Genomic DNA, 26,365 nt, shown 5'->3' on the forward strand with positions numbered 1-26,365 from the left:
ATCCTTGATTTTTAATCAAAGGTAATACTCAGACTGCTTCCCATTTTGGATGCTTAAATGTTACTGTGCAGAATCTAAAAAAATAAAACTGTTTATACTCATCTGCAAGTTATAGAAGTTGTTTCATTGATTTAAATCTGAGACATGCATGACTAATATAAAGCTAGGCATAAGGACATGAAACAATAAAATTTCTTAGATGGCACAGCTTATCCTCTGGCATTTTCTTTTCCTGCATACCTGAAAAGGATTTAATTATCTCTCAAAAGAGAAGTATAAAAATCAACTATTCAACTCAGTTTAACTGGACTGTGTTTAGATCCTTAAGGGAAAGCCTAAGGCTCCCTTAATGCAATATCCTGAGCAGCGCCAGTGCACAAGAGAGGCCTGACTCCTGAAGAAATTTGATCCCGCGTTCGGCCCTTTAAAGGAAAATGGGATGAGTCTGTTGAATGGAGCTGTGAGTGAGTTTCACTGAAGGTTCCAAAGAAAGCGAAGGGGCAGCCAGCGGGACTGACCAGCACGACGCGTGAAAACACTGCGGAGAAATGAATGAGGGAGCGAAAAAAATGACGCAGTGAAGGAGAAGTTATGAGCCGAACTGCGACAAATTACCGGGGAAGGTGTCCGTGAGCGGAGAAACCCCGACAGAGAGGGGGATAGACAACAAAGTCACAAGGTAAATCCGCTGAGGAAGGTTCTGTTATAGGCTAGAGAAAAGCTACGGAGTCTGTGTTGTACTGTGTCCAGTCATTTATTGTAACGGACGTGCAGAAGGACGCATTTTACGTTTCTGGAGGCAGTTGAAAGACGAAAAACGCCGGCGCGTCTTGAGAGATGTCCGCTTGTTTTTTTTTTTTGTTTGTTTGTTTTTTTTGTTTGTTTTTTTAATTTTTTTTTTTTTTTTTTCTGGCCCATGATTTAAGGTTGCTTTGCGCACACCTGTTACTTGTTGCCTTTTTTGTGTGTCCTTGGAGTTGTTCTTAAAACAGTCAAAGCCAGCGTGTGAAGCAAAAAGAAAAGTTTGCAAAATTTCCCCCTTTAAAAAAATCTTTTTGGTGCATGGGGATAATTTATGACAGTTTACACATAAGTAAGGGAATTAAAAACATTTTGTCTATGGACAGTAGCCTACATATCTATCTTATTGGGACGCTCTTCATGCCCTGAAGTGCTACTGGAAAGTCAAGACTTGAAAGTGTGTTAGAGGATAGGAGAGTTGCGGAGGTAGATGTTTACACCTCAGTGCAGAGGAATGTCGGGGCCTGTGTTTAAGCCTGAGACTGATAATGAGAGTGGTCAGTTTGTTGAGGCCTGTCATTAACCTGCCCAAGAGGAGAACTGCAGGTTTCCTTGCCTGGCAAAGGTTAGAAGAGGAGAGGATGCAGTGGAAAAGAGGGAGGGTGGGAAAGGTGCTGCAGGAGGAGTGGGAAGGAGGGAAGACAGATAAAGTAAATGTTAGAGAAGCAAGCTGAGAGCTTGGGCTTTACAGTGTTTTAAACGTGTGACTATAATGTGTCTGTTATTGCAAGACAACAAAAATCCAGGTAAACTTTCTGTATTTCTAAGGTTTTATAAGATTGTCCTTTTTCACCTTCTGACTTAAACCTTCATTTTTCACAGATAGGGTCAGAGGTTAGAAAATGTGAAGCTACACTGAAAATATGCACACTTTATTTTGTAGATGTCTGAGCTGCAGCTGTAAAATGCCACTGATTTAAAAGTGCGAGGCGTACTTGACCGGATGGGAGTAGACAGAGGTACCTCTTTGTCAAACAAATGTAACCACGCAGAGGGGGAGATAAGGCAATATTTAACACACCCATACTTGACTCCTGCTTCTCTTGGATCATTTGTCTGTGTCACCTAAAGTACACACAGAGATCTGCCACGCTGACACGGATCTGCAGCGACTGACCCAGATTTACACACACGCTCTTGTGCTCTCTTTTTTCACTTTCCAAAACATAGGGAGGCCAAGTTGGACCTCAGCAGAGACAACAACAGTGGGGATTTAAATTGTCTGGTGGGGATGATATCATTGAACCTCCTAATCACTTACATCACCACAGCTGCATGCTCAGCAATGTGTCGATGTGTGTGTGCTAGTGCATGTGTTTCTGTGTGTCTGTTTCCAATCCATTTCTCCGTATCTCCATCTTTGTCTGTCTGCGCTCTGGTGAGCGAGCACTGAAGAGTTACCACTGTGGAGTGTGTCTTTGAATATGTGGTGATTAAGGAGTTTCCAGTCAACAGAAGGACTGACTTGAGACTTGCACATGTGCTCACACCCTCAGTCCTTCTTTCTGTGTGAGGAATAAGCAAAGAGTTTAGTCCCAAAGCGAGAGAAACATCACACACTGTCCCATCCAAACTGTTTTACTACAATCTGTGATAGCTTTTAGGCTCTCTCCTGGATATCAGATCTCCCTCACTTTCAGGAATAATACAGTATAACTGTCAGTAGTTGGTGGAAATCACTCGTCAGCAGCTGTAGAAAACCATCCTGCTGGGATCATTGCGGTGGCGTTTCCATCCATATTTTTTCCCAGTGTTTGCTCTGGCTGTGGCTGTGTACAAGCTTTTGCAATATGTTGGAAGAAGAGAAACTCCTGAGGCTGTCACATCTGCATGAAATCCAGGAAAACATCACAATTCCAGGTGACATATTTTCACTCCTGGTGGCCCAGATTTTAACAAACACAAATCTACAGTGCAGATATTTGAAAGCTTCCTGTTACACCTTAATAGAGATACGGAGGAAGAGAATTGTATTTATCAAATCTAAATGTTTGTAAGTGACTTCAGCTCATTCCTGAAACTTGTTTTGTGAAGCTGAGTTTATCCTTACCTGCTCTGATGGAGCAGAGAGGAATAAGAAGCATCCGAAAACTTGGGCACATTGTTGCCTTACAGCTTTATACTTTGTGATCATTCAACTGGCTTCCTGCCTCAGTTTGGCACAAACTATAAAAACCTCCCTGTGTCCAACAAGCAGGGAGTGCTAAAGGAATTGCTTCAGGGAGAATTATCATGGCAGTGCTAAGAGTGTTTAACTAGCAAATGGCTTGTTGACATCCATCTGTTTTAGTTCCGGGAGGAAGGCTTGGCCTCTTCTGTCCCGTGTGACCCTGACTTATTCAGGCTGACCTATCACACTTCTACCCCTGAGTTTGCCCCAGAGAGGAAAGATGATTGTAGTCAGGCCTTGGCTGTCCAGTCTGGCGGTTGCCTGGTGAAACCTCTGCAGCATGAATTCTGTAATTTGTTTGCTAGCCCTGTATTTATGAGCATGCTAATTGTAGGGAGAGCCACGGTGCACTTATAGTTGCTGGACTTTGAACGGCGGCTGTTCTGCTGACACAGTGTCATTGCACTTTGATTCTCTCTGCAAAGTAAGCCCTTCTAAAGTCCCAGAAATTAATTTTGCTTTCATTTTGATAACTCAATATCATCACTACTGTTCTTGCTAAAAGTTCCCACTGTAGGGATTTTCACCTTTTTATGAATCTGTATCTTGGCAGAGAAATCTGTCACTTTTGAATCCACCTTAGGTAAAAATAACTACACTGCCCCAGTTTCCCACATTCAGTGCTCGGCCCATTCATTGTCACACATTCTTTCCTCCTTTCTCTGTAGAGGCAATCCGATGGCCCCCCTCTCTAGCTGTGATGGGACTGTCATGCAGAAAGACACTATTGTGCCATGCAGGATCCCATTTCGCTCCTTCCTTGTAATTAAGAAGGATTGCATGGTCAGGGAGTTGTGGGTGGGGAGGGGGCAGAGAGCAGGGGATTGGGTTAGTAGGTAATTGGGCTAAAAAGCAGAGTTGACCTGCTTTGTGGCTGGAAGGCCTGGGAGCCAGCATACATGAATCTGCTCCCCCACTGACAAAGTGTCCCTGCTGAGGTTTTGTTCTGTGTGTGTGGGCATGTGGAGAGTCGGTGGATGAAAAGAAAAGGAGGATTCAGGCTGATAAGTTTCTGTGTCCCCAACGTGTGAAGACGCAATTCAGAAAGCGAGAGAAGCTTTCATTAAGATCAAGTCCTCTTCATCAATAATCTTTGCTTCATGTTTCCTAAGTGAATCATGGGAAATGTGGTCAGTATAGACTAGGATGTTAGCTTTTGAATCACTTAAATGAAAACAGAAGCTGGAATTCTTAAAGAAATGCCAATCTGGTCTTTGCAGGTTAATATAATGGGTTTTTAAGCAGAACAGTGAAATCACAGAGACATTAAAAGTTTATTGCTTTTTTTTTTTTTCTTTTAGTCCAGTCTGGAAAGCAGAGGCCTGAAACCTCACCATGGCTGACGTGTTGGAGAGCAGCGGAGCAGGAGCTGTAGGAGCGGCCAGTGTGGACTGGCAGAAACGCTGCATCGCTCTTGAAATGCAGCTGCTGAGATTCCGGCTGCAGGCGGGAAAAATCCGAGAACTGCTGGCAGAGAAGGTGAGACAGAAAAGCAAATAGATGTTCTGAGATAGTGTTTAATAAAGCATGAATATTGGAGAGGATTATTCTGACAATTTGGCTGGAACCGGAGATTCTCTGCTGGAGATGTTCTCTCTAAGCTGGATAAACTCCATAGAAAGCAAAGGATGCAGGACATAATGGAAGAAAAATGTCTGTAGAAACACAGATAATTTCCTGGCAGAATATTACCAGGACATGTTGCAGTTAACTGTATGAACACTGTTAATCCTAAAACAAAACATTCTTTATTTTCACACTAAATGCTCTTACATTCACAGAATGACACTTCACTGACCAAAACAGAAAATGGATTAACCAAAATGAATGATTTGCTCCAACTGGTAACAAGTAATTGAATTAAAATTATCTACGTTCATATTAGCATCACTTGTACTCCCAGAGAAACACATAGTTTAGAGCCATTGATGTTGGTGGGTGTCTTTCCCTGTACTGTCCAATACTCTCATGGTGTCAACTTTAACATTAAAACAAAACATAACATCCCAACTACACTGTCTTTAACACAGACAGTAACGCACATAACTCACATTTAGAGGTAACAATCACAAAAGGTGAAATTCCTACTGAAAATGGATTTCAAATGAGTCTTTGCGGTTTTTGCACAGTTGGTAATTGTGAATCTTTAAATCTGGAGAAAAGTGTAGGATACAAAAGTTACGCAGATGTTTAACATTGGACTTTGAGAGTAGAAAAATAACTCCAGAACACAGAACTGCAGATATGTTTAGTTTTGAGAAGAGTTTTTCTTCCTAAGATGCAATGCACAAAAAAAAAAAAAAAAAAAAAAAAGAATAAATAAAAAGTGAACTACTGTCTTACTGGGAATTTTTCAGGACATTTGGTCCTATTTTTATGGACTTTTCTTAAAGTGTAAGAAAACTCCTCGCATAAAAATGACAATTTTTATACAAAAATGAATATGTTTAAACTGTTTCTTTTTAAATGCACATGCACTTGCTAAAACAAGCTGATTAAAACACCCACACCGTGGAACAGAGAATAAGCTTCAAGCTGTCTATAGGTTTTCTTTCTTTGGATTAAAAGCAAAATCTGCTAGCAAACTTTGTTTGTAAAGCTTTTTCTTAGTGCCAGAGCCTCTTTTTAAGATGTTATGGTTGTTAGACTTTTTTTTTTTTTTAAAGAAAATGGTTACTGTGTCCATTTTTGTTGCCCCAGTCACAGCACCCTCATTCCAAATTAACGCATCCTTCTGAACATAGTGTTCATATTAATGCCAAACCACGCTGGAACCTCCCGCTGTTTCAGATTTACATGTCGTGGCTCTAAATGCCACCTAAACAATTTCACACAAAACTCAAAAGTCAGGTCTTTGCAGATATTAAGCTGATGGTTTTCTTTTTTTTTTTTCTTTTTTATAAGCTGTATTAAAGGGACAGCGGACTGTGTTCTGATGTAATCTAATGTCCACAAGAAGTCAGCCATAAATATTGCAAACATTTCAGTTTACACCTGTGGTCCCCCTACAATACCTTTTAATATTTCAGGGCTTCAGTGCTCTTGTAAAAGTAGCTTGAGGGGAGATTGGCATATGCGCAATCTAGCTGCATCATTCAAACTAGATGTTGATAATTTATTTCAACCACAACTGCACAATATATAAACAAATCATTACTGCAATATTAGCATGTGTAATATCATTTTCACAAAGATAAATGATGAAAATATGTGATTTATTTGTGCGCTGTCCTTGAGTCTGTACTTTTTGTGTTCTTCTCTCCCAAGACTATTTGTACTTTGACGAAACTGTGGAAGATATGATACCTTTTGTCGGAGCTGTTCTCACAGTCTGTCCTTTAAATTGTGTCAAATGGCGTGATACCTCTTATCCATGTGTGTAAATAATACTCTATAAAACAAAGGGTTTGGCTCTCTATATAAAACTTATAAAATGCAGCTGTTATTTGCTGACCCAGATCTCATCTTTCCGAATTGTCACTATAACAAAAACATTATCTCAAGGTCATTTTTAATATTAAATCAGACAAACGCATGACTATTAACATTGGCTGTATTCTGCTTACTAGAAATACTGCTTTTCTGCATATTCTGCAGGGAACTAGCATGCACAGGTGTAGAAATTGAATGTAGTCCATGTTAATATATCTCAACTTAGCATTAAATTGTGTTTATAAATTTATTTAACTTTTATTTAGTCCCTTGAGTTCCTCTCTTTTTCAAGAGAGACCTGCTTAATAAGGCATGCTAGAGCAGTCAACACATATAAAACACAGCACACAATAAAACTGGCGCAAAACACGTAAAATCATTTTAACATTAAATAGTAATTTATGTATTACGACTAAAATTGTTATCACAATACTCAAAGATATTGCAGTTCTACTCTGCAGCTCCAATTCAAACATTTCAGTCTCACGCCTACTTTCATAGCTGTCTTTGGTAATGCTCATTCTTTCTAGGTTTCTGCTTCTCAGTCCGATGGCAGGTCTTTGTATTTTGGGTTTTCTTGGCAGTTAGCAAACAGGTTAGAGGTGCATTACCACCAGCTAGTTGAACATAAGTGTGGCGAGGAATTCACCGCTGGCTCTATGGATGTATTCACTAAAAATAACTCATGCTCATTACTAAGGTGTAAATTTAGTTGCACTATGATTTTGAAGTAATTCCATTGTCAAGCCCTAGCTCGTTCTCCAGCATTGTGCAGGATTGGAGAGAAATATTTTATTTGTGTTTCTTCGAATTTGTGGCAGACATTTACCAACAAAATATCCTTAGCTGCTCAAAAGTAAATAAACTGGATTTCATGGTTTCATATAATAAACTGAGAAGTTGTTGATAAATGGAAACAAGACCATGCAGAAAATGAAATAATAACAGTACTCCTGGACAATGAAAAACAGAAAGACACCCTCAGCAGCGTCATTCACCTGGGTATGTTGCCATTTGCAGAACTTATATGTGATCAGAAGAACCTGTCTGCAAATAAATGTTTCCATCTCCTCCTCTGCCACCTCCCACCCAGCAGAAACCATCCTAGATGAGTGTAAAAGCTTTAATTGATCATTGCATGAATAGAAAGACCATTATTGTTTCACAAATCGACACCAGCTATATCAATAACTTTGCCCATAAGCAAATTAAAGATTGTTTGATCACAAAGTTCACCCATTTTCAACAAGACTGAGGTTGATGAAATGATCAGAAATAAATTTTGAACAAAACTTTGTTTTGTTCATGTTAAGCTACATCTTATGCCCCATGTTTGAACTTGTGATTTATTATAGCATCGATGTGGCATGGTCTAGTTACATGCCTGTTTGAAAAATAGCTGATATTTGGAAATTAGATTTAAACATGTCATCTGCAAAATATGACATGCTGTCAGATGTTCTGACCAAACACTGTGCAGGTCACAGCACTTCATAATTTTCTCTTTCTGTGATTTGATCATGTTTTTAAACGTTATACAGTTTGCACAAGGAAGCAATTAGAGCACATGGATCAGTCTGAAATACAGATGTGGATGACTGTTTAGTTGCGTGAGTAGAGACTGATGAAATTGCCTGGCTTGTTGTAGTAAACACTTGATCCACTCATTGTGTGTCATCAGAAGTTAGCTGTAGTTTCAGGAAAAGAGAATACTCATCCCATGTGCTGCATTCCCTCAAGTGGGGGAAATAACCATCAGCTGGCTGCCAAATGCTTGTAAAATTGTGGCTGGTGTAAAGCTACCAGACTGACTACCAGACGCTTTAGAAAGTAATGAGCTGTCATCAGGATCCAATCCTATTCTTAAGAGTTTTAAAGAAAAGACTTGAAGCGTTTGGATTAGAGGAAAATGTGGGTTTACTATTAGAAATCCTTTCTCACTAGATTTAGTATTTTTTCTTAGACCCTAACATTGTACTGTATACTATACTGCAATTCCAGAGCAGTAGAGTGGTTCATTCAGTCAGTTGGCAGGATGTTTACAGTCCAAACACGACCCTGTCGCTGATGAGAGCAGGACAACTCCCCTCTGTGTCCTATGTCAAGTCCTGTAAGGCTTCCAGTTTCTCTGTGTGATCCAACAAGCACACACCGACATTTAGAAAGGGATAACAAGTTATTAATGAAGTGAATCTTAATTAAGATGTTCTTGGATCCTGATACTCAACAGCCAAATTTAGTCAGATATAGTTTAATTTTCTGGTGTTTGGTACACTAGTCAAACCTGTCCCTCAGCCATGAAAAGACTTTGCTAAATGTTTCGTCATTCGAAGACGCAGCTTTTCCTCTCACACAGCAGACAGCACAAAGATAGTGTCCACTAAAGGAAAGATGGAAATTTTTCTAAATTTGATAACCAATAAGCTTGTCATAGTTAACGTAACACAGTGCGGTGTCCTTTATATGCGTCTTCCTTTGAAGTATAGATTTCCATTATTGTCCAGCAAATAAAAATAAATCGGACTCACACCATCTTTCTACAGCTTGCTACTTGTCATCATGTTGGGAAAAATGGCTTCCATGCTTTTGTTTATAAGTAGGTTAATTTGTTTCTTTGACTTCTCATGCTACACAGTAACATCTTATACAGTCTGAAACTACTGTGTACATCAATTTCAAAAGGTCTGTTTGAGGCTTAGGGAGTATTAGGCTTGCAACGAATTGGTATTTTAGTCTAGTTATCAGGATGAGGGAGAAGTTTTACATGCTTGCTAAGCCAAATCTAAACAAACCTCAACAAATTAACTGTCTTTTTTTTTCTTTAATTCAGTTGCCCTGATGACTGCTGACAGTTCTGTTTCTCTCTTTTACATTTGCACCACCAGTTGTAAAGATGAGGTGACTTGACATCTTGCTGATGCTTGTTATAGCTGCTGACCCTATCTTTTTTTTGGTACAACAAGTTACAAAGTGCCACCCTATGTATGCAAACATAATCTGTATGCTTTTGTTAACTTTTTGCTTTGTAAATGTTCATTTCAGCCATGAAAATGGATTGAAAGTGGGCTAATTTCTCTCTTTCTCTTTCCCACTCTTCCAAAAACATGTAGATTTATTGTCAAATGTTGTTTTTGGCTCCGCTACCAACAACACGTTGGAAGACTAATTAATCTTTCACTTTTTCTTTTCCTCCTTGTGTTATAAACACTGATGCATGTGCTGCACTCAAACACAAACACAGAGCGCTGTTTAAGTGGAGGCCCGTTTAGCTGAGTGTTTCTTTTTTTCTGAGGGTGGGGGGAGTGCTGAGTGACTACCATGCCGTCATGTTATTGCTGTTCGGAAAGACTGCTTCATGCTCTTCATCTCCTCTCTTGCCAAGTTAGGAGTGTTTTACGCATTGACTCACTTTGGTATGGAAAAACATGAAGAAAAAAAAAAGTTGATGTGTTTGCCTTTGACATGGCATTTATCTCCAGCGGCTGACTGTGAGTCAGAGAGATGAGAGGAGGAGAGATGGTGATGCTCTGTTTGCCTCATGAGAAACGTAACAAGGACCAAAACTACATTTAAGAGCGTTTTAGTGTTTACTGGGAAAATCTGTAATGGGCTTCAGTTAGCATTTCAGAATTTAAACTTCTCCTTTTAAAAAGGGATTAAAAAGTAATTTGTGCAATTAAACAGGATTTATATTTTTAAGTAAACTTCTTTGCAAACACTATTGTGGTTCAAAACACGAGTCCAGCCCTCTTCCTAATAAATGTTGCATCATCCTCCAACCCTTCAAGCCTCTAAATGTGGCCTTTTCTACCTGTTAATTGAGATACAGCAGTATTTGATAAAATGCTGCAACACTGCGTTCTTCAGCAGTTATTTTTGTTTTAAGTGGCACAATTATAAAGAAAAAAAAGAGAAAGAAAATCCTTTATGTGGACACAGATTGAATGATTAAGTTGTTACAGAGACTACAAAATGACTGTGACAACTAGAACACTTACAGGGGAAAAAAAAAGACTGACACCAGAATACCCTAACAGGAATTCCTCTTGCAGAGGAATTTCTAAATTGGGTGGTATTCCTACTTCAAGGTCCTTTGATTACTTGGCTAATTGAATTCTGCACAAATGAGATAAATCTCTACCATAAGTCTCATGTGGCTGGAGGAGTGTAAAACTGCTATTTGAGTTACACTTCTGGTATCACTCAGTGGGGAAAACAGAGAAAGTCACAGTGGTGTCTGTAAACATGAGAGACGTGCTTGGCTGAGCTTCTTTTTACTATTGCAGTTGCAAAAGTCTGCGTTTCTTCACAAGTGTTTAACTGTCTCTGGGATAGATGCGAGTTAGTCTCTTGTAAGGTTGTATCAGTTGCATATGTGATTAAGATATGGTCCCCTTTTTTCCTTATCCATGAATTTTAAATCATGGATTTCATGGATAATCACAGGGCCTCAGCCTTAAGAGCACTGTGGATTATTTAAAGTAGATTTGGAAGTAGAAAATGCTGATTTTATTCCATGCAAACATGCTTTAACTTTTCCCGTATTTTAGTTCTTCTCATCTGGTTATCTCCCTTTTTTGAAAAAGAAGTTTACTGATTAAACTGGAGCCTTTACATCAGCTGTGTAGGAAGGTTAATGATTAAAGTTGAGATGTTGTAAAAACATATTTCACTGTAACTAATTGTAAATGACAATAATTCTCTACTGTTTTTGTAAGTCCTTCTGTCCAGAGTTTCGCATGTGTACAGAAAATCATTCAGTCTGTCAGAATGTATAAATGGCTCAAAGTAAAAAAAAAAATCTAGATGATTTAGATTTACAAGCTGCTGCATGAACTCAGATCCCAAACCCATGCTTAACAATTGGATGTGTAGATCTGTTAGTTGTTTAGGGAAAAAAAAAACAAAGAAGATTCTATCAGTTTCCCAGAAATTCACACTGAAGCAGAGAGGAACAGCCCTCTTACAGAATATCTTGGAAATGCTAAATTAAAATGCCATTTGTTAAGATTTGGTGTTGATCTGTCTTTTTTAAGCCAAATATTTTCAACTACTGGGCCCATATAGTTTGATTAGTTTGATAATATTGTCAGCCAAATCCTTTATAAAGTTTTAGTCAGTTTCATAACTACTTTATAAGTTAATCAAAATGTCTTTGACTCTCGGCTACCTATTTATTAAAAAAAAAAAAAGTTAAAAATGGACTTAAGACAGCTGCATATTTTGGTTTCAGCAGTACCGTAGTTATTGAAACCATAGTTGCCTTCACTTGAGCCCACTTAACAGTGTTTTACTGAAAAGTAAAAACAAATATCAGAAAATATCAGAATATCTGGTTTTGTTAAAAAAAAAAAAAACATGTACCAGCAGATTTATCTTTTATGGTAAGAACTCAAACTTCTTACATGCAGCTACGAAACATGACCCCTTTTTAAACTACTTTGAGCATTCTTAGCAGCAGAGGCCAGTGTGTTGCTCTGTGGACCAAACAGATGCTGGATAGCTGACATATTTGTCTCATGCCAGCTCAGCAACTCTGGCTCTCACAGTTGAACTTTAATAGAAATACATTTAAATTGAAAGCTATCACTAGCTTATATTATCCATTTCTGACTTATAATGCAGATTGTTACCCCAGCTCAGCCGTTTGATTAATTTACCACTTATTTCTTATCATTGCAACAGTATGAAATATTTGACATTTTGATATTATAAAAGTTAAATAAGTTTATTATTATTATTATTTTCCTTTCAAAAAAATTGACCAGTTTATTTTTATTCAAATTTAGAACAAACCTGTTATCTCTTTAGTTTATCTTTTAAAACCCAGTGTGGATTTAAGACTTGAAGTACCTCTGCTCTGATGTTCACATGGCTATTTTAATCCGCTTTAGTAAAATGAATTCATGCTTTAAGTCATAAATCTGCACAGTGTGTGCATCGTCCCTGCAAAGACTAACTCATCTGGTACAGACTAACCCAGTGGGCTAGATCACACTTTGATCTCTTATCCAGTCACTACCGTCTGACTTCTAAACAGGACGTGGCAGCTGTTCAGACTCCCATAATGATCTCTTCTTATCTAAACGGCTCACATATGACCTCAGGGGTACTTTTAAATTCACCTCAAGTGTTTGCTTCTTCTGTTTTTATTTAACAAATGGAGGATGTATACTATTTACCCTTTTCTGGCTGGAGCTTTCTGAAGCCTTTGACTCATGATGAGGGCTTTTGACCTCGGTGTGAGGAGTCATCCGACCGCCAACCATCTCCACCCACGCCTCCTCCTGCAGATCCACTCTGGCTTTAGTGAGTGTTAATCTGACTGCAGGGAAGCATTCAAATATTGTGAGTTTTGTGAATTCTGAGAATCAGGGGGCCTTTGTGGAGGTGATGAGAAGGACAGAAGACAGAAAGAGACAAAGGCAAAGGGAACCAAAGTTACGAGAGGAATTCACATGCATCTCTTAAACAGGGTGAATCCATTAGTATGTTTGTTCTCCTTTCAACTGGGTCACTGAATTCACAAGAAAGGCCATCCTGTGTTGAATTTGTGCGTGTGGAAGCATTTAGGGGTGTTTTGTGCATACTCCCCTGCATGTGTGTGTATGTGAGAGCAAGCCCCTGGCTGTGAGGGTACTTGCAGATGTGTGCATACTTGCATGATGGACAGTATTTGCCTTTGAAAGAGTGAGTGTGTATGCATGCACAAAAGATGACGCAAGCTTGTGCACACACACTCCAGCATTCTTCTACCACTCTGCCTTTTAAGCAGCAGTAGCAGTGTGAAAGATGTTGAGCCTCCTCTGAGGGCCTCTCTGACATTTCTTCAGTGTGTGTATGTCCTTCTGCTTCAAGTGCAACTCCCTCACCAGTCAGTTATCAGTTGGTTTTTTTTATTATTTTTTTTCCCCCCAGATGGTTACTTCTTGTGGGTTTAATTAATGGGTGGTTTTTTAATGACTAATTTTTTGGGTTCCTTTAAGGACTTATTCACAAAGATTCTCTTCCTCAGAAAAGTTCTCTTAAAACAGTTAATATTGTGTATCTCCGTGTGTATCTGTAAGTTTGTGTCAAGCCAGACAGAGATGTGGCTTGGTGGTCTATGTAACTCTGCTGATCATAGCAGGCTACAGGATTTAAATACAAAAATAATAAAAAAGAATGTAGTAATTGTGATAATTAATAGACATTTTTTAAAGACCAAGTAGGGGGAAAATCTATTGAAAAACGTAGCGGCGATGAAAGAGAAATCTGGAATCTCTTTGCTATTTTATATATCTAAAACAAATACGTTCACAAATATATGTAATTTAGTCTGAAGTAAACAGTGAGCTCCAGGACAGACCTTTATAAACTGATCAACAGGAAACACAACCTCAACAAGATGTCATTTGAAACAACTCAAAGGATTTTGAAGCTCCTTCAAGAAAATAATAAAGTACAGTGTGGCAAAAAATCTTTCCTTGTCCAGTGAATCTAAAATTTGGAGCAACTACAAACAAAATGGGAAAGCTGTAACAGGAAAACATACAGGTAGACATAGAAAAACGTAAAAAAACACAACATCAGGACAGAAATCTTAAAGCAAAATGCATTTGAAATATAGCAAAGATATTGAAAGTAAATGGGCTGAAACAGGATTTAATCTTGGTGAGCAAACTGTCAGAAAGTTTATTTGGTGTTGGTCCATTACAAGTCTTATCTCCCAGAAAGACCAGGGGAATCCATAGCTTCATCTCCAGTAGGCTGGATTACTGTAATGGTCTTTTAACAGGACTTCTTAAAAAGAGAATTGTGTAGCTCATCCAGAACGCTACTGCTAGAGTTTAACCCAGGACTAAGAGATCTGAACACATCACATAAGTTTTTTATCTTGTAAAGCACTTTGTATTGCCTTTGGTATGAAAAGGGCTTTATAAATAAAGTTTGAGTTTAAGTTAAGTTATAAAATCTTTACACTGGCTTCCAGTCAGTCACAGAATAGATTTTAAAACCCTTCTGATCGTTTACAAATTTCAAAGCAGTTTAAGCGCAGAATACATCTATAATATTTTCAGAGAAGTGGAGATTAAATTTTAATGTAAACACTTTTAAATCCAGGTTAAAAAGCATTTCTTTTCTCATGAATCTATGCATGAAATCGGCACTGTATTTTTGGACTCATCTAGACTGTTGCTTTCTTTTAATATTTTTGTTTAATTTAGTTATTTTACATGACGTCATTATGGTTTTTGCACACTTGAATCTGAATGAAGCTTAAATCTAAAGCTTAAATGCAACAGTTTGCAAATCGATATTTTATTAAAACGGAAACAAAGAAAACATTCCTTGAACTGAGCATGTGTTCACTTTGTATCAGTTTTTCTTTGCAAATAAGAAACAAGGTCAGAGTTTCACAGACAAGGGCTTTTAGTGTAATTCTGATCTCATCTCTGTCGACTGTGCTGTGTTCCTAGAGGTCATGATGATCATGCAATAAGCTGAGTTTTACCACTCAGTAAGAAGTCTTTGTATTGTTTCATTTAATAATTCACATTTATATTTAAAAACAACTGATTTACATTTGTTGTATCGTTTCCAGATGCAAGAGCTGGAGCAGAGGGTAGTGGAGGCTGACCAGAGGGCTGAGAATGCTGAGAAACAGGTACAGAGATTTTTCACAGATAACACAGATAGTGGTAGTAGCATTGCATTCATTCACGTCACTCACAAGTTCTGCAAAACATTAGTAAAATTTCTTCAGAAGAGAAACAGAAAGCGTCTAATGTTAAGATGAATTTTCAGCAGAGTGGTTTGTACAGACATCCTGCATGTGGGATCTATAAAATCAAAAGCAGACTTAACAAAAGCAATGGCAGTTTGAGGATTAGAAGCCTCATACATATCACACACACTCTGTCTCTCTTGCTGTCAGGTTTAATCCCCAATTTGCTGTCATTACTGGCTGTTCCAGGTGTTTTCTGTAGGTGGTAATTTAATGGTGCCCTTTCTTTAAAAACACAAAATACCTAAGGGCTTAGAAAGCTTTTTCTCAGCAAAGTTGGCAAATGTTTTTCTCTCAGCTTTGTCTGGTCCCTGTCAAAGCTAAATGAACCATGCAGATCTCAGCTGTCTTTAGGCTTGGCTTGTGCATTCACTCCTCTAATTATGCATTTCAGATCCATGTCATGGAAGAAAAGCTGAAGTCTGCAAACATACAACCCAGTGAATCAGAGAGTTCGTTGTACAGAAAGTATCAAGACCTGACCAATCAGCTTCAAGAAAAAGATGCTGTAATAAAGAGATTAGAGGTGCAGCTGGAAAAGCAGGTATGGACAGAAGCATCAGATAAAGAAGAGAAATGAACGTGCATGAAGTGCATGCTTAATTCTGGCAAAACCTACTTTTTGTCAACAGATCTTGGTCAGAGCTCAGGAGGCAAAAATTATTGAGGAGAAGGCTGCCAAGATTAAAGACTGGGTCACATTTAAGCTCAGAGAGGTAAGCTGAGACATGTGCAGAAGCATCCTTAAATACAGTAAGAAACTTTTTTTCTGTAAGAGTTCAGGAGACTGATAAATTCTCCCTTTTGCATCTCTAAAATTACTCTTTTAAAAGCTTTCATTTCAGGCCAAAATAGATGTATTTAAATGTTTTCACAAAATCAAATGTATCACAATGGTACCATGTACTTTTCATTTTTTTGTTTCATTTTAAAACCTGTATATACTTGCAGATGGAGCTGGAAAACCAGCATCTGAAATTAGCTAACCTGAAGCAGACGGAGCGGATTGTGCTGCTCCAAGACAAACTACAGAGTGAGTACTGCTGTGCATGTTCAGAATGATTCTGTAGATTTTAAATGAATTTTGAATGAGTAGATGTGACTGTCAGTATGTTATATATGTTAAGATATGATATGGTATGTTATGTTATATATTTTTTTCTTTATCAGCTTGCATTTGTAAATACACCAATACAAGATCTGATTTCACTGGCAATGATTTTTAGAAGTTTTTAGAAGTGATGTTCACTGCAGAATTCTGTCTATTTTAACATGGTGCAGCCTGAGTGTTCATAGATCAAATGTCAGTCTTCAGCCTGATACAGGTGTAAAGATATTTTTTCAGAATCTGTGAATCTTTGTATTATGTATCAGAGATTGGATCACCACATTGAATAATGTATTGCTGACTTTAATTCAACATGTGATGTATTGCATTAGTAATATTTTCATTTAGAGCTCAAGTGATGGACAGTACACTTTAGAGATTACCTGAATTTTCTGTTTGGCCGATTCATTGGCCCATAAGGATCAGAAGCACGTGGCTAATTAACATAACATTACTTGGAAGATTTTTCTTAGCCTACATTCAGACTCATGTTTACATAATCAAAAAAAAGTTAAATAATTGACTACATTACAAACTTTGATACTCCCTGTTTCAAGTATATGAAATAAAGCTTTAAATAAGTAAAAATTTTGTTCATTAACACTAGTGTATTACTAGAAAGAGTTATTGGTGTTGTCTTTATTTTTCAGCTCTCTTAGAAAAGCCTTCATCCTCTGGATCTCCTGCCACCTCCCCTATAATGGATACCCACTTGGTGCCCAACAGCCCACTGTTTCCTCCCAGCTGCCCTGGCACGCCGCCCGCTCAAGATGACAGCTGGAGACAGGCAGGTCCCCGCGGAGCTGCCTCTAACAACAATATCCTGCCAACAGGTGTGCTGCACATGAATTAATACATACTGGGATGGGCAGCAGGAAGTTTTGGAATCAGAACAGGATGAAATTAGACCATTTTTTTTAGCCTTTGTCGTCTGCATAATGTGTTGCACTGATTAATATTTTAAGTGTGTTCAGATTAGCTCAATCTTCCATTACAGGCTCATACTGTTGGATTTAATGCGTAGGCTTACACAGATGTAACTGATCTAAATTCAGTCTTCACAGATGTGAAAAGGACTCCTGAACTGGCCAGTAAAGGGATTTGCCTTAGAGATCGTACAACACGTGATGCTCCAGGTAGGAGCAGGGAGGGTCCCAGCTCCATCAGTGGACCAGTGGGCTTCGAAGGCCAGGCAGAGGGCTCTGACAGAGACAACTCCTCTGATGAACTTAATAGCAAGTTCCGTTCTCAGTGCCTTCACTCATCCTCCTCATCTTCATCTTCCTCGTCTGCATATGAGATGGCACACGGACCCGGTTCTCCAGAGTCAACCATCAGAATAACACCCAAAAGCCCACTCCTCTCCCGCTCCCCCTCCACCAACAACCCCTTCCCCAATCCTCCTCAGCCAGTAGTTCACCAGTCAGGGACCAGCATGACTTTGCCCAAAGTACGGACTCCACTCACCCCCAGAGACAGTATCCAGCTGGTAAAGAAGCACTACAGCCAGCCTCAGCCCAGCCTGGACAGACTCCACCACCTCAATGTTAGCATTGACATCATGACACCATCCTCCGCTTCCTCCACTCTGAAAAGCACAGGGACCACCACTTCTCCATTTTCTCAGCTTGTGGAAGAGACTGACATTGACGGGCTTCCAGACAGCATGGATGGAGTATTGGAGGGGCCACAGTCAGAGGAGCTGTCTCAGGATGGGGTCTCCTTTGTGGGACTTGCAGAGGAAGTGGAGCAGTTGGAAACAGATGCTCTCAAGCCGCCAACTCCTCCTTTGCATCGCTTCCCTTCATGGGTATATAATACTAGCTTGGCTTCTGTTTAATTTTATATTAACCTGGGGGACAAAATGTTGGTTTAGTTGATTATTTCTTCATAAAATATTTGCTGGTCTCATCAAAGACATTTTGGCATTGAAATCAATGCAAAATGATAAACTACTATTTTAAGCTTGTTTTTTTTTTTTTTTTTTTTTTTTTTACAAATTAAACATAAAATAAGTTAATGAGTTTTTTAAGAGCTGATAAAAGAACTTAATAATTAATTTAGAAAACTAGAGAGCAAACATTGCAACGATGAGGCTAAAATGTAAAATATCTTAAGCCTGTCATATCTAGGTAAAGTTATCTGGAATATCTCTGCAGGAGAGTCGGATCTATGCTGTGGCTAAGTCAGGAATGAGAGTATCAGAGGCCAGTACTGGAGCCAGAGGCCCCGGACGAGGTGAGACACAAGAATCAGTTCATTCATTAACCCAGTGATGCCATAGCAAGGAATCGGGTCCATACTTATAAGTTCTTGCTCTTATATTCAAACTTATTATTGTTTTTAACCTTGTATTTGCTCTCATTCATTTGTGTACATGTCATGAGTTGTGGGAAATGTCAGTACTCTGAAGAGACTGCTCATTTATCCGATGCTTAATCTGCTATGCGGGGCGAGTGTGGCCTGTTTGGATCTGTCATTGCTGCTTTTGATGTCACTTCCTCTGGCCTTAGGCTCTTCACACCTGTGCAGGTGTGGGCTCCTCTTCAGGAGTTTTTTTTTTTTTTTGAAGATGGTAGATAATGGAAGGGAGGAGGAAAAGAGGAGCATGGGAAGAGGCTGCTTTTTAATCAGTTGCGATGAAGGGACATGGTCTGGGTGTAATTACTGCTGTGTTTTCTGTCCCGACATCATCCATTTTGTCAGGATGCAGACAGTGAGGTTTGACAGAACTTTGACTATTAAAGCTCTGACTGCCATGTTCGTGCAGCTGACTGCCAAACTGCTGTGGATTAAGTTTAAGCTTGCTAAGCTTACTCTGCTTCCTGCCATATTTTTGCCTTTGGCCTAAAGGTTCTTCTATAGCAGATTTAAATAGTCATCCCTACAAAAGTAAATATCATGTTTTTCCAAAAGACTATTTTAAGAACAAAGCTGTGTAAAAGTAAAGCAAAAGAGTCTTGATTCATGCAGTCTTTTTTCTTTAAAATTTCCTAAAATAGAGTCAGAGGTGGGTGAAGTACTTAAGAAATAAACCTCCTAGATGCATCTGGACCTTCAGTTGTTATTTAGTTAGCTAAAGTTGTTAAGTTAATGTTAAGTTAAATTAGTTAGCCAATTATTTAACTAAAGATGCAGAGTGTCATAATCCTTCATGACACTGTCATGTTAGCTAACACTTTCATAGTTTGCTAGCTAACTATGAAAGTCAACTAACTTTAATAGATATAACTGGGTACCTGACTTTGCAAAGCCTGTTTATAGATTTTATTATTCTTCATTCTCTTGGCCTCACTGACTGATATTTAACTCATGGTCTTACTTGAAGGTGTTACTGCTCTGTTGTGTGTCCTTACAATGTACTTTGTATAAATGGCAATTTTTCTGATGCAGGGTCCAGCTTACCCCTTTGTCCTGCGGCAGGTCCGTTCACCCAGCTGATCTATAAGAATATCAATGTACCAGTGTACACCACACTAAAAGGTGTAAGTAAAATGTAGCTTGTGGCTTTATCTGTATTCACTTCTTCAGTTTCACTCACTCTCATGTTTCATGGGCATTATGTTTTTTTAGAAAGCCACTCAAATCAGCAGCATGCCTCTGCCGGACGATGACTCTGGGTCAGAGGATGACAGCAGCTCTCTGGCCAGTTTACGCACATCTGTTCTGAGCCCAGACAGGAAAGGCAGCATACCTGGAAGCCCACGGGCAGTCAAGAGAGGTGAACATGAACATTGAACATGTTTAATATTTCAGAGCCGATTTCTGAGGAATGCCGACAACTCATGCATTCTGACTGCGTGGATGGTGACGTGGTACGGAATGTAACCAATCAGAGAGCACCGTCTCCACTCTGTTATTTTTTTCAGTTCTGGCTTTTTCTGTTAACAACAGTCCCAAGACCACCATCATTCCCTCGTCCTATATATCCTCTTACATGTTGTGTGTTGTGTTTTCCGATTGTTACTATGTTTCTTCTTCGTTTTTTGCCTGTTGTTGCTATGGTTCTTCTTCTACGTTTCGACATTTGTCTGGCTCCGAGGACTAGATTGTTTATCAGTTGCGGGACAGCATCATTATGTGTGTGTTGTTCTGTGATTACATTTTCGGAGCACACCACACACAATACGATTAAAACTGATTGTTTTTTTGTTTTTTTTTATCTTCATGTGTGAGGTCTCAACCAGATAAAAATTCTCATAAGATAAAAAGAAAATCAATATATGTGTACCAGGCCTTATAAAATAAAGAAAAGAAAGGAAAGGAGAGAAGCACAAAACCAAAAAACAAAAATGACAATAAAAAGAACAAATATAAACAATTGGACAAGTGGAAAGTAGTGCTATCTTAATACATTTTAACTACCTCTCTAATAGTGCTTATTATTTAAACAAAATCCTTTCTTAAATCTCTAATATATTGGGTCCATTTGAGCCAAACCTGGTTAGATTTATCCCTTTGAAACCAGAAAGAGATAGTCAGCCTCTCCATAACAAATATCTGGTAAACAATATTGCACAGATCCTGGATTCCTGGTATATCTGCTTAGAGCCATTTTCTAGTCAGGGTTTGCTTAGCTGCCATTAATATAATTCTCAATAAGTGTTTATCTGATGAAGTAGTTAGAGGCAGGACTGTTTAGCTTATTTTAGCTGTCTAATGTATGGAAGCAGAATGAGTAGAATCACTCAATTGTCAAAACTCAATACTGTAGGACAAATGTGTTTAAAGTTTTCTTTTATATTCAGTGGCTGTGAAGAAATCAGGAAAGCCCCCATTACAATGTTCAAAGATTTCTGTGTATTTTTGAACATGTAATTTTGAAGTTACACAGTAGATGTTGGTCTCACAAAAAATGATTTTTGGGGATCTGGTGACAACTTTTTTTTATTAACTGCAGTATTTCTGTAGCCAAACACACAGTCGGCTTATTTCTTGTGCTGCAGGTGTGTCCATGTCCTCCATCAGCTCAGAGAGCGATTACGCCATTCCTCCTGATGCCTACTCCCTAGACAGCGACTACTCTGAACCAGAACATAAAGTCCAGCGAACCTCCTCCTACTCCTGTGAGAGCACTGGGCCTGTAAGTACACCCCCCCCCTCTCTCTTTTGACAGTGTAACTGTTGGATGCCACTATCACTAAGATGCTTTTTGCAATTTAAGAAGCCTAACTGATTTCGTCCAATCACTTAAAAAGTGTGTTATCTGTCAACTATTTCAATAATTCCTGTTTGAAGGAGATGCTGGAGAAGTCTGGATACCTACTGAAGATGGGCAGTCAGGTGAAAGCCTGGAAACGTCGCTGGTTCATCCTGAGAAATGGAGAAATCCTCTACTACAAATCTCCTGTGAGTATGTCTCACTTCCAGCATGCCTGTCTGCTTCCTTCTAAGGTGTTGCTATCTGCTCAGAAAACATTGCTGGAATATTTCTAAGTTTTTTGGGTTTTTTTTGCGTGTATGTGGATGGCAGCAGTCAAGGCACACATACCATCTTTACAGACTAAATTTTAAAAGAATGTAGATGAGCAAATTTACAGTTCATGCTTTTTTTAAGATATTTGGATAGAATTCTGATTGGTGTGTGTGTTTTCAGAGTGATGTGATCAGGAAACCTCAGGGTCAGATTGAGCTGAACTCGTCCTGCTGTATAGTTCGTGGAGAGGGAGCACAGACGTTTCAAGTGAGTGGGAAGACAATTTGTCTTAAATGGTTTGTACATCTAGACTGTGTTTAAAGGTTATGAAATTACTAATAAAGATTCACTGTCTGCTCCATACCAGAGAAGCGGCACTCAATGACATCAGGTGTAGCATTGGGCTGGAATGTTTTCCCATCCTTTCAGAGACCGATTCTGATCTCTTTTGACATGATGATGTTATCTTAGTAAGCTTGGTTTAGCATTTTTTCCCCTCTTATTTCTCCCTTTTAGATGATTACAGAGAAAAAGACCTTTTATCTGACCGCTGACTCACCCAACATCCTGGAGGAGTGGATCAGAGTTCTGCAAAACATACTCAAAGTCCAGGCCAGCGGCCCAATCACTGTGGAAACAAAGGCAAAGCCCACTGCGAGAGGTTGGCTTACAAAGGTCAGAAATCATGATTCATGGTTTAAAATTATCTTTAACACTTAAAAACAATCCTACCTTACACATGTCATTGTGTAGTTGTAAGAGATATAGATAAGCCAGGTTTTCTCCCTAAGGACGATGCCAGAATTAGCCATTTCCAGTCCTAACGTACCTTTTCAGGCAAATATAGACTGAGATAAAGGTTTCTCATTTAGGTGGAGAGCTGTAGGCAGAGCACTCTTCAGACAAACTCTTTAAAACCTGTGTGTGACACAAAATCAGAGCAGCTGGAATGTTGGAGAGCTCCCTCCCCCCCCCCCCCCCCCCCCCCCGTCCTTCAACCCCCCTTATGTTAGAGACCCGCCTGCTGTTAAAATAGACACTTTTGATGGGTCTCTGACAGCTGACTGACAGCTTCAAGCTGAGATGATGAAGCCTATGATCTCTCACCAACACCCTAAACCCTTCCTGTGAGATGGCTTTGATCTACTGGTGGTGACATGATGGTAGTTCAGACAAGGGATGCTCTGCCTCTCAGAGTGCATTTAACCTTGGCGACCCTTTCTCATGGATGCACAGCTGGCATCGTCTGGAAGCCTCCTGTGACATCATCGCCTCTTTCACATTTCTGCAACTCTCTGAAAGAAGTCATTATTGGAAAGAGATGTGTTATTATTACCTCCAGCTGCATCCCTGGTTTAAATTGGCTGTAACCGCGGGAGTAGACGTGTGGATGGACTGTTTTCATTTTTTAGGAATTAGTTGACACTTTGCTTTCAACACACTTAGTTGATTCTAAGTGTTTTGCGCGTCTGCTTGCACATTTTTGCACATTTTTGGGACTTCTGCTGCTTGGATGTAGACGTTTTCAGATAAATGCATGTCAAGTTATTTTAAAAATCTTGATCTAATTTGTAAAAGAATGCATAGTCTGTTATGAATGCTAATGATAAGTAGTATTGGATCTTGACCTGGAACTTTTCACGTGTGTTATTTGTTGTATTTTCGTTTACAGGTCAAACATGGACACTCAAAACTGGTTTGGTGTGCTTTGGTTGGAAAAATCTTCTACTACTATCGCAACCAGGAAGACAAGGTTAATTAAACAAGTTTCACTTCTCCGGGTTTATCTATTTTGAGTTTAATCTTTCAGTCAAAGTTTGTAAGATACATCTCAAAGAAATATTAAGCCAATCCATGTTCCTTACCAGTTGTATTTATAATATGTATCTATTAGTAACTTTTTTTTCTGTCACAGCTGCCCCTGGGTCAGCTGCAGATGCGTGAAGCGTTGGTGACGGAGGTCGATCGCTCCTGCGATTCAGACGAGGACTACGAGGCGGGCACTCGGGGTTTTCTCTCTTCACACTGCACCTTAGTGGTCCAACCAAGAGACCAAAGTCCTACATATCTGCTTATAGGCACTAAGCCGGAGAAGGTAACACAAAAGGACATATCTCAATAAAATGTACACTGGACAATAAGAAAAAAAATCTCACATTAATAGTATGTTTCATTTTTACAAAGGATACATGGTTGTACCACCTGACTGTGGCAGCTGGTAGCAGTGCAACTTTTAAAGTAGGCACAGAGTACGAGCAGCTCATTGGTAAACTACTCGATGCAGATGGAGATCCAGGTGAGAAATGTCGTTTATATGGTAGAGAAGCTAAAGTTGTGTTTGAAAAAGTCCCCACTGATTTGATTTGTTGCTTAATCCTTTGAAGTCTTTTTTTTTTAGTGGCAGTACCAGAGCACTAAAGGAGAGTTGGGATGTCACAAGTACATTGTTGTTATTCTAAACCTGTTAGTCAGTTTAATTTGGTTTTAAAGGAATTTAAAATGCCTTGTTTATCAGAAGGCATTCAGTCTCCTCAAACTCTCTGAAGTAACTAGAATTTAGACATATTATAAACATGCTCAGGAAAACTGGCTGTAAAAGGTAATTTTATTAGAAAGATGCTCATTTTGCAACTTTATATCAAACATTGAAGTTTTGGAGTTTCTTCTAAGTTAATCATTTAGTGAAAAATTCAGGAGAATTATACATAAAGCTAAAAATGTCACACAGTGTGTTTTCATAATCAGCAAAATGCTTTCTGTGTGTGAACAGAACAAGGGCACCCAAAAATGTTTTTGGGAATGAAGTAATTTTACAGACATATGAAACATATATTTATCAGGAAACATGAAAACGCCAGTGCCTGAGGCAGGAAATAGCACGCCATCTTTTCTCAAGTACTTTTTAGCACAGTCTCGAGGTCATTCTATTGCTGCTTGACAAAGTTTGGAACCTATCAGATAAGTTCCTGAAAGTACAGCATGACACTTTATAATAGAGTAATATCCACATCAAACATAAATGCGATGGATGCAGAAAAAAATTCTAGCATTGAGTCTTCCCATATGAACCACTTCGGTTTTGGAAGCATAAGGGAAAAGTTTCTTTACAGAAGTTCTGCCATTCAGTCCTCCTTCCTGCATCTGCCTCCAATCAGTGATGCAGAGCTGCTTTTGTACTTGTTATTACGTTTAGCTTTAACAGAAAAAAGTTATGGTGGGCTTCCCGTTGGATGTCAGGTCAAAGTGAGCTTCATCCGAAGAGTACAGACTGTTATTTTGTCTTGTTTTTTTTTTCTTTTTTTTTAAGTTCCTACTGTGTTTTAAATTCTTTAAAAGTGTTTAAACAAATGACAAATATATGTAAGAAAATGTTTTCAAATAATATCTGATTGGATAAAGCTTTTGCATTATGGTAGGACCCTGACCCCACTGAACCTCCTGCTGCATTATTAAGTTAAGAACTGGTGTTTTGTATTCCTAGTAATTTAAGTGTGTATTGACTTGCACCAAAACTGTGCTGTCAAGCTTTGAACTTTTCAGATGTATTTTCACAGTTTATTCCATGCATACAATACTGAAAATAGATTTGCAGTGCCTGGATAAATACAGTAGATGCATTTACTGAAGGGCTAACACTTGTGGTGTACCTCCATAAGTGGACACCCTCAGTAATATGTTGCATGTTATTTTAATCTTCATTGTTTGGCAGATTAAATCCACATTGCAGATGCTGTTTATGACTTCAGAGTAGTGTGTGAATTTTCGTTAGCTGTTAAGCCATTACAGCTTTGAAACTTGATCTTTGTTTGTCTAAGTGCATACGCATTTGCGTGGGTTTAAATATACATGTGTGCATGTTTCTCTGCATGTTTTCCCAGAGTCTGTTTTGTGGAAGAGCGGGTCCTTGAGCTTCTGTAAGGAGGGCCTGTGCTTGCCTCTTACCACGCTGCCGTCTGAAGCTTTGCAGACAGAAGCTCTCAAGCTTTTCAAGGTTGGTCACGTCTATACTTTTTATTCTTCCTCATCCTTTGATCCTTTCTCCTTTTCTGCCTGTCTGTCTCCCTGTGAGGGTCTGTTAAAAGCATCATTGGCCCTCCATTTTGTCCCCACGGTAGCCCCGTCTTCACTCCTGGATGTGCACTGTTGCTCTCTTTTTCTCTCCCCTTATGCCTCTAAAATAGATCAAAGGTTCAAGGCAGAGGGGCCCAGCTCATCAAAAGAGTGGGGGACAGATAATGGCCTTGATTATCTGCTCTGATTGAGGCTAACTCTCTGTGGTTTACCACCAGTGTAAAGGAAACCTCCTTTAAGAGGAGTCATGGGAGGTCAGGCTCTTCAGAGAATGACAGCAATAGATGTGGAAGATACAGGATGAGGGAGAAAAATGGGATTGAAGCAGAACAGGGGACCTTGTAGGAAGATGGGAATTCCTTTTCCTTTCATTTCAACTCTATAACCCTCAACGCTCCACCCAGGAAGCCCCCTTCCCAGAACAGTCCGATCTCAGAAAACACCAGCTCCAGTGAGATGGCAGGATTGAGGGCTGAATGGATCGGGTCTTTCTTTGACCAATCAGCCTTATAAATTGTCCCAAACACACAGACAATGAAACGGAATGAATGGGGGTGACACGCTTTTCAAGTCCATGCCCTACTTGATGTCTTTGAAGTA

At 39.1% G+C, this 26,365-nt stretch overlaps 1 protein-coding gene across 5 annotated transcripts in view; it reads left to right on the plus strand.

Annotated features, from left to right (window-relative positions):
- Positions 1–474: 474 nt before the first annotated feature.
- plekhh1 (pleckstrin homology domain containing, family H (with MyTH4 domain) member 1) overlaps positions 475–26,365 on the plus strand; it is a 35,440-nt gene continuing 9,549 nt past the window's right edge. For 2 of the 5 annotated variants that reach the window (XR_006008648.1, XM_041971570.1), the window contains exons 1-19: positions 475–679; positions 4,273–4,450; positions 14,988–15,050; positions 15,565–15,714; positions 15,803–15,886; positions 16,122–16,203; positions 16,929–17,111; positions 17,334–18,088; positions 18,438–18,516; positions 19,672–19,763; positions 19,852–19,999; positions 21,225–21,361; positions 21,517–21,627; positions 21,875–21,961; positions 22,211–22,369; positions 23,367–23,447; positions 23,610–23,789; positions 23,879–23,990; positions 25,573–25,685. Coding sequence is in view for 4 of the 5 variants with exons in the window: in XM_041971570.1 (XP_041827504.1) it covers positions 4,307–4,450; positions 14,988–15,050; positions 15,565–15,714; positions 15,803–15,886; positions 16,122–16,203; positions 16,929–17,111; positions 17,334–18,088; positions 18,438–18,516; positions 19,672–19,763; positions 19,852–19,999; positions 21,225–21,361; positions 21,517–21,627; positions 21,875–21,961; positions 22,211–22,369; positions 23,367–23,447; positions 23,610–23,789; positions 23,879–23,990; positions 25,573–25,685 (2,760 nt within the window). In the remaining variant the exon portion in view is untranslated. Of the gene's footprint in view, positions 680–962; positions 1,367–2,367; positions 2,662–4,272; positions 4,451–14,987; positions 15,051–15,564; positions 15,715–15,802; positions 15,887–16,121; positions 16,204–16,928; positions 17,112–17,333; positions 18,089–18,437; positions 18,517–19,671; positions 19,764–19,851; positions 20,000–21,224; positions 21,362–21,516; positions 21,628–21,874; positions 21,962–22,210; positions 22,370–23,366; positions 23,448–23,609; positions 23,790–23,878; positions 23,991–25,572; positions 25,686–26,365 lie in introns of those variants that run through there. The other 3 variants (XM_041971574.1, XM_041971571.1, XM_041971573.1) reach the window with 3 other exon arrangements.

Source organism: Melanotaenia boesemani, chromosome 20 (assembly GCF_017639745.1).
Source record: "Melanotaenia boesemani isolate fMelBoe1 chromosome 20, fMelBoe1.pri, whole genome shotgun sequence".
Classification (NCBI taxonomy): domain Eukaryota; kingdom Metazoa; phylum Chordata; class Actinopteri; order Atheriniformes; family Melanotaeniidae; genus Melanotaenia; species Melanotaenia boesemani.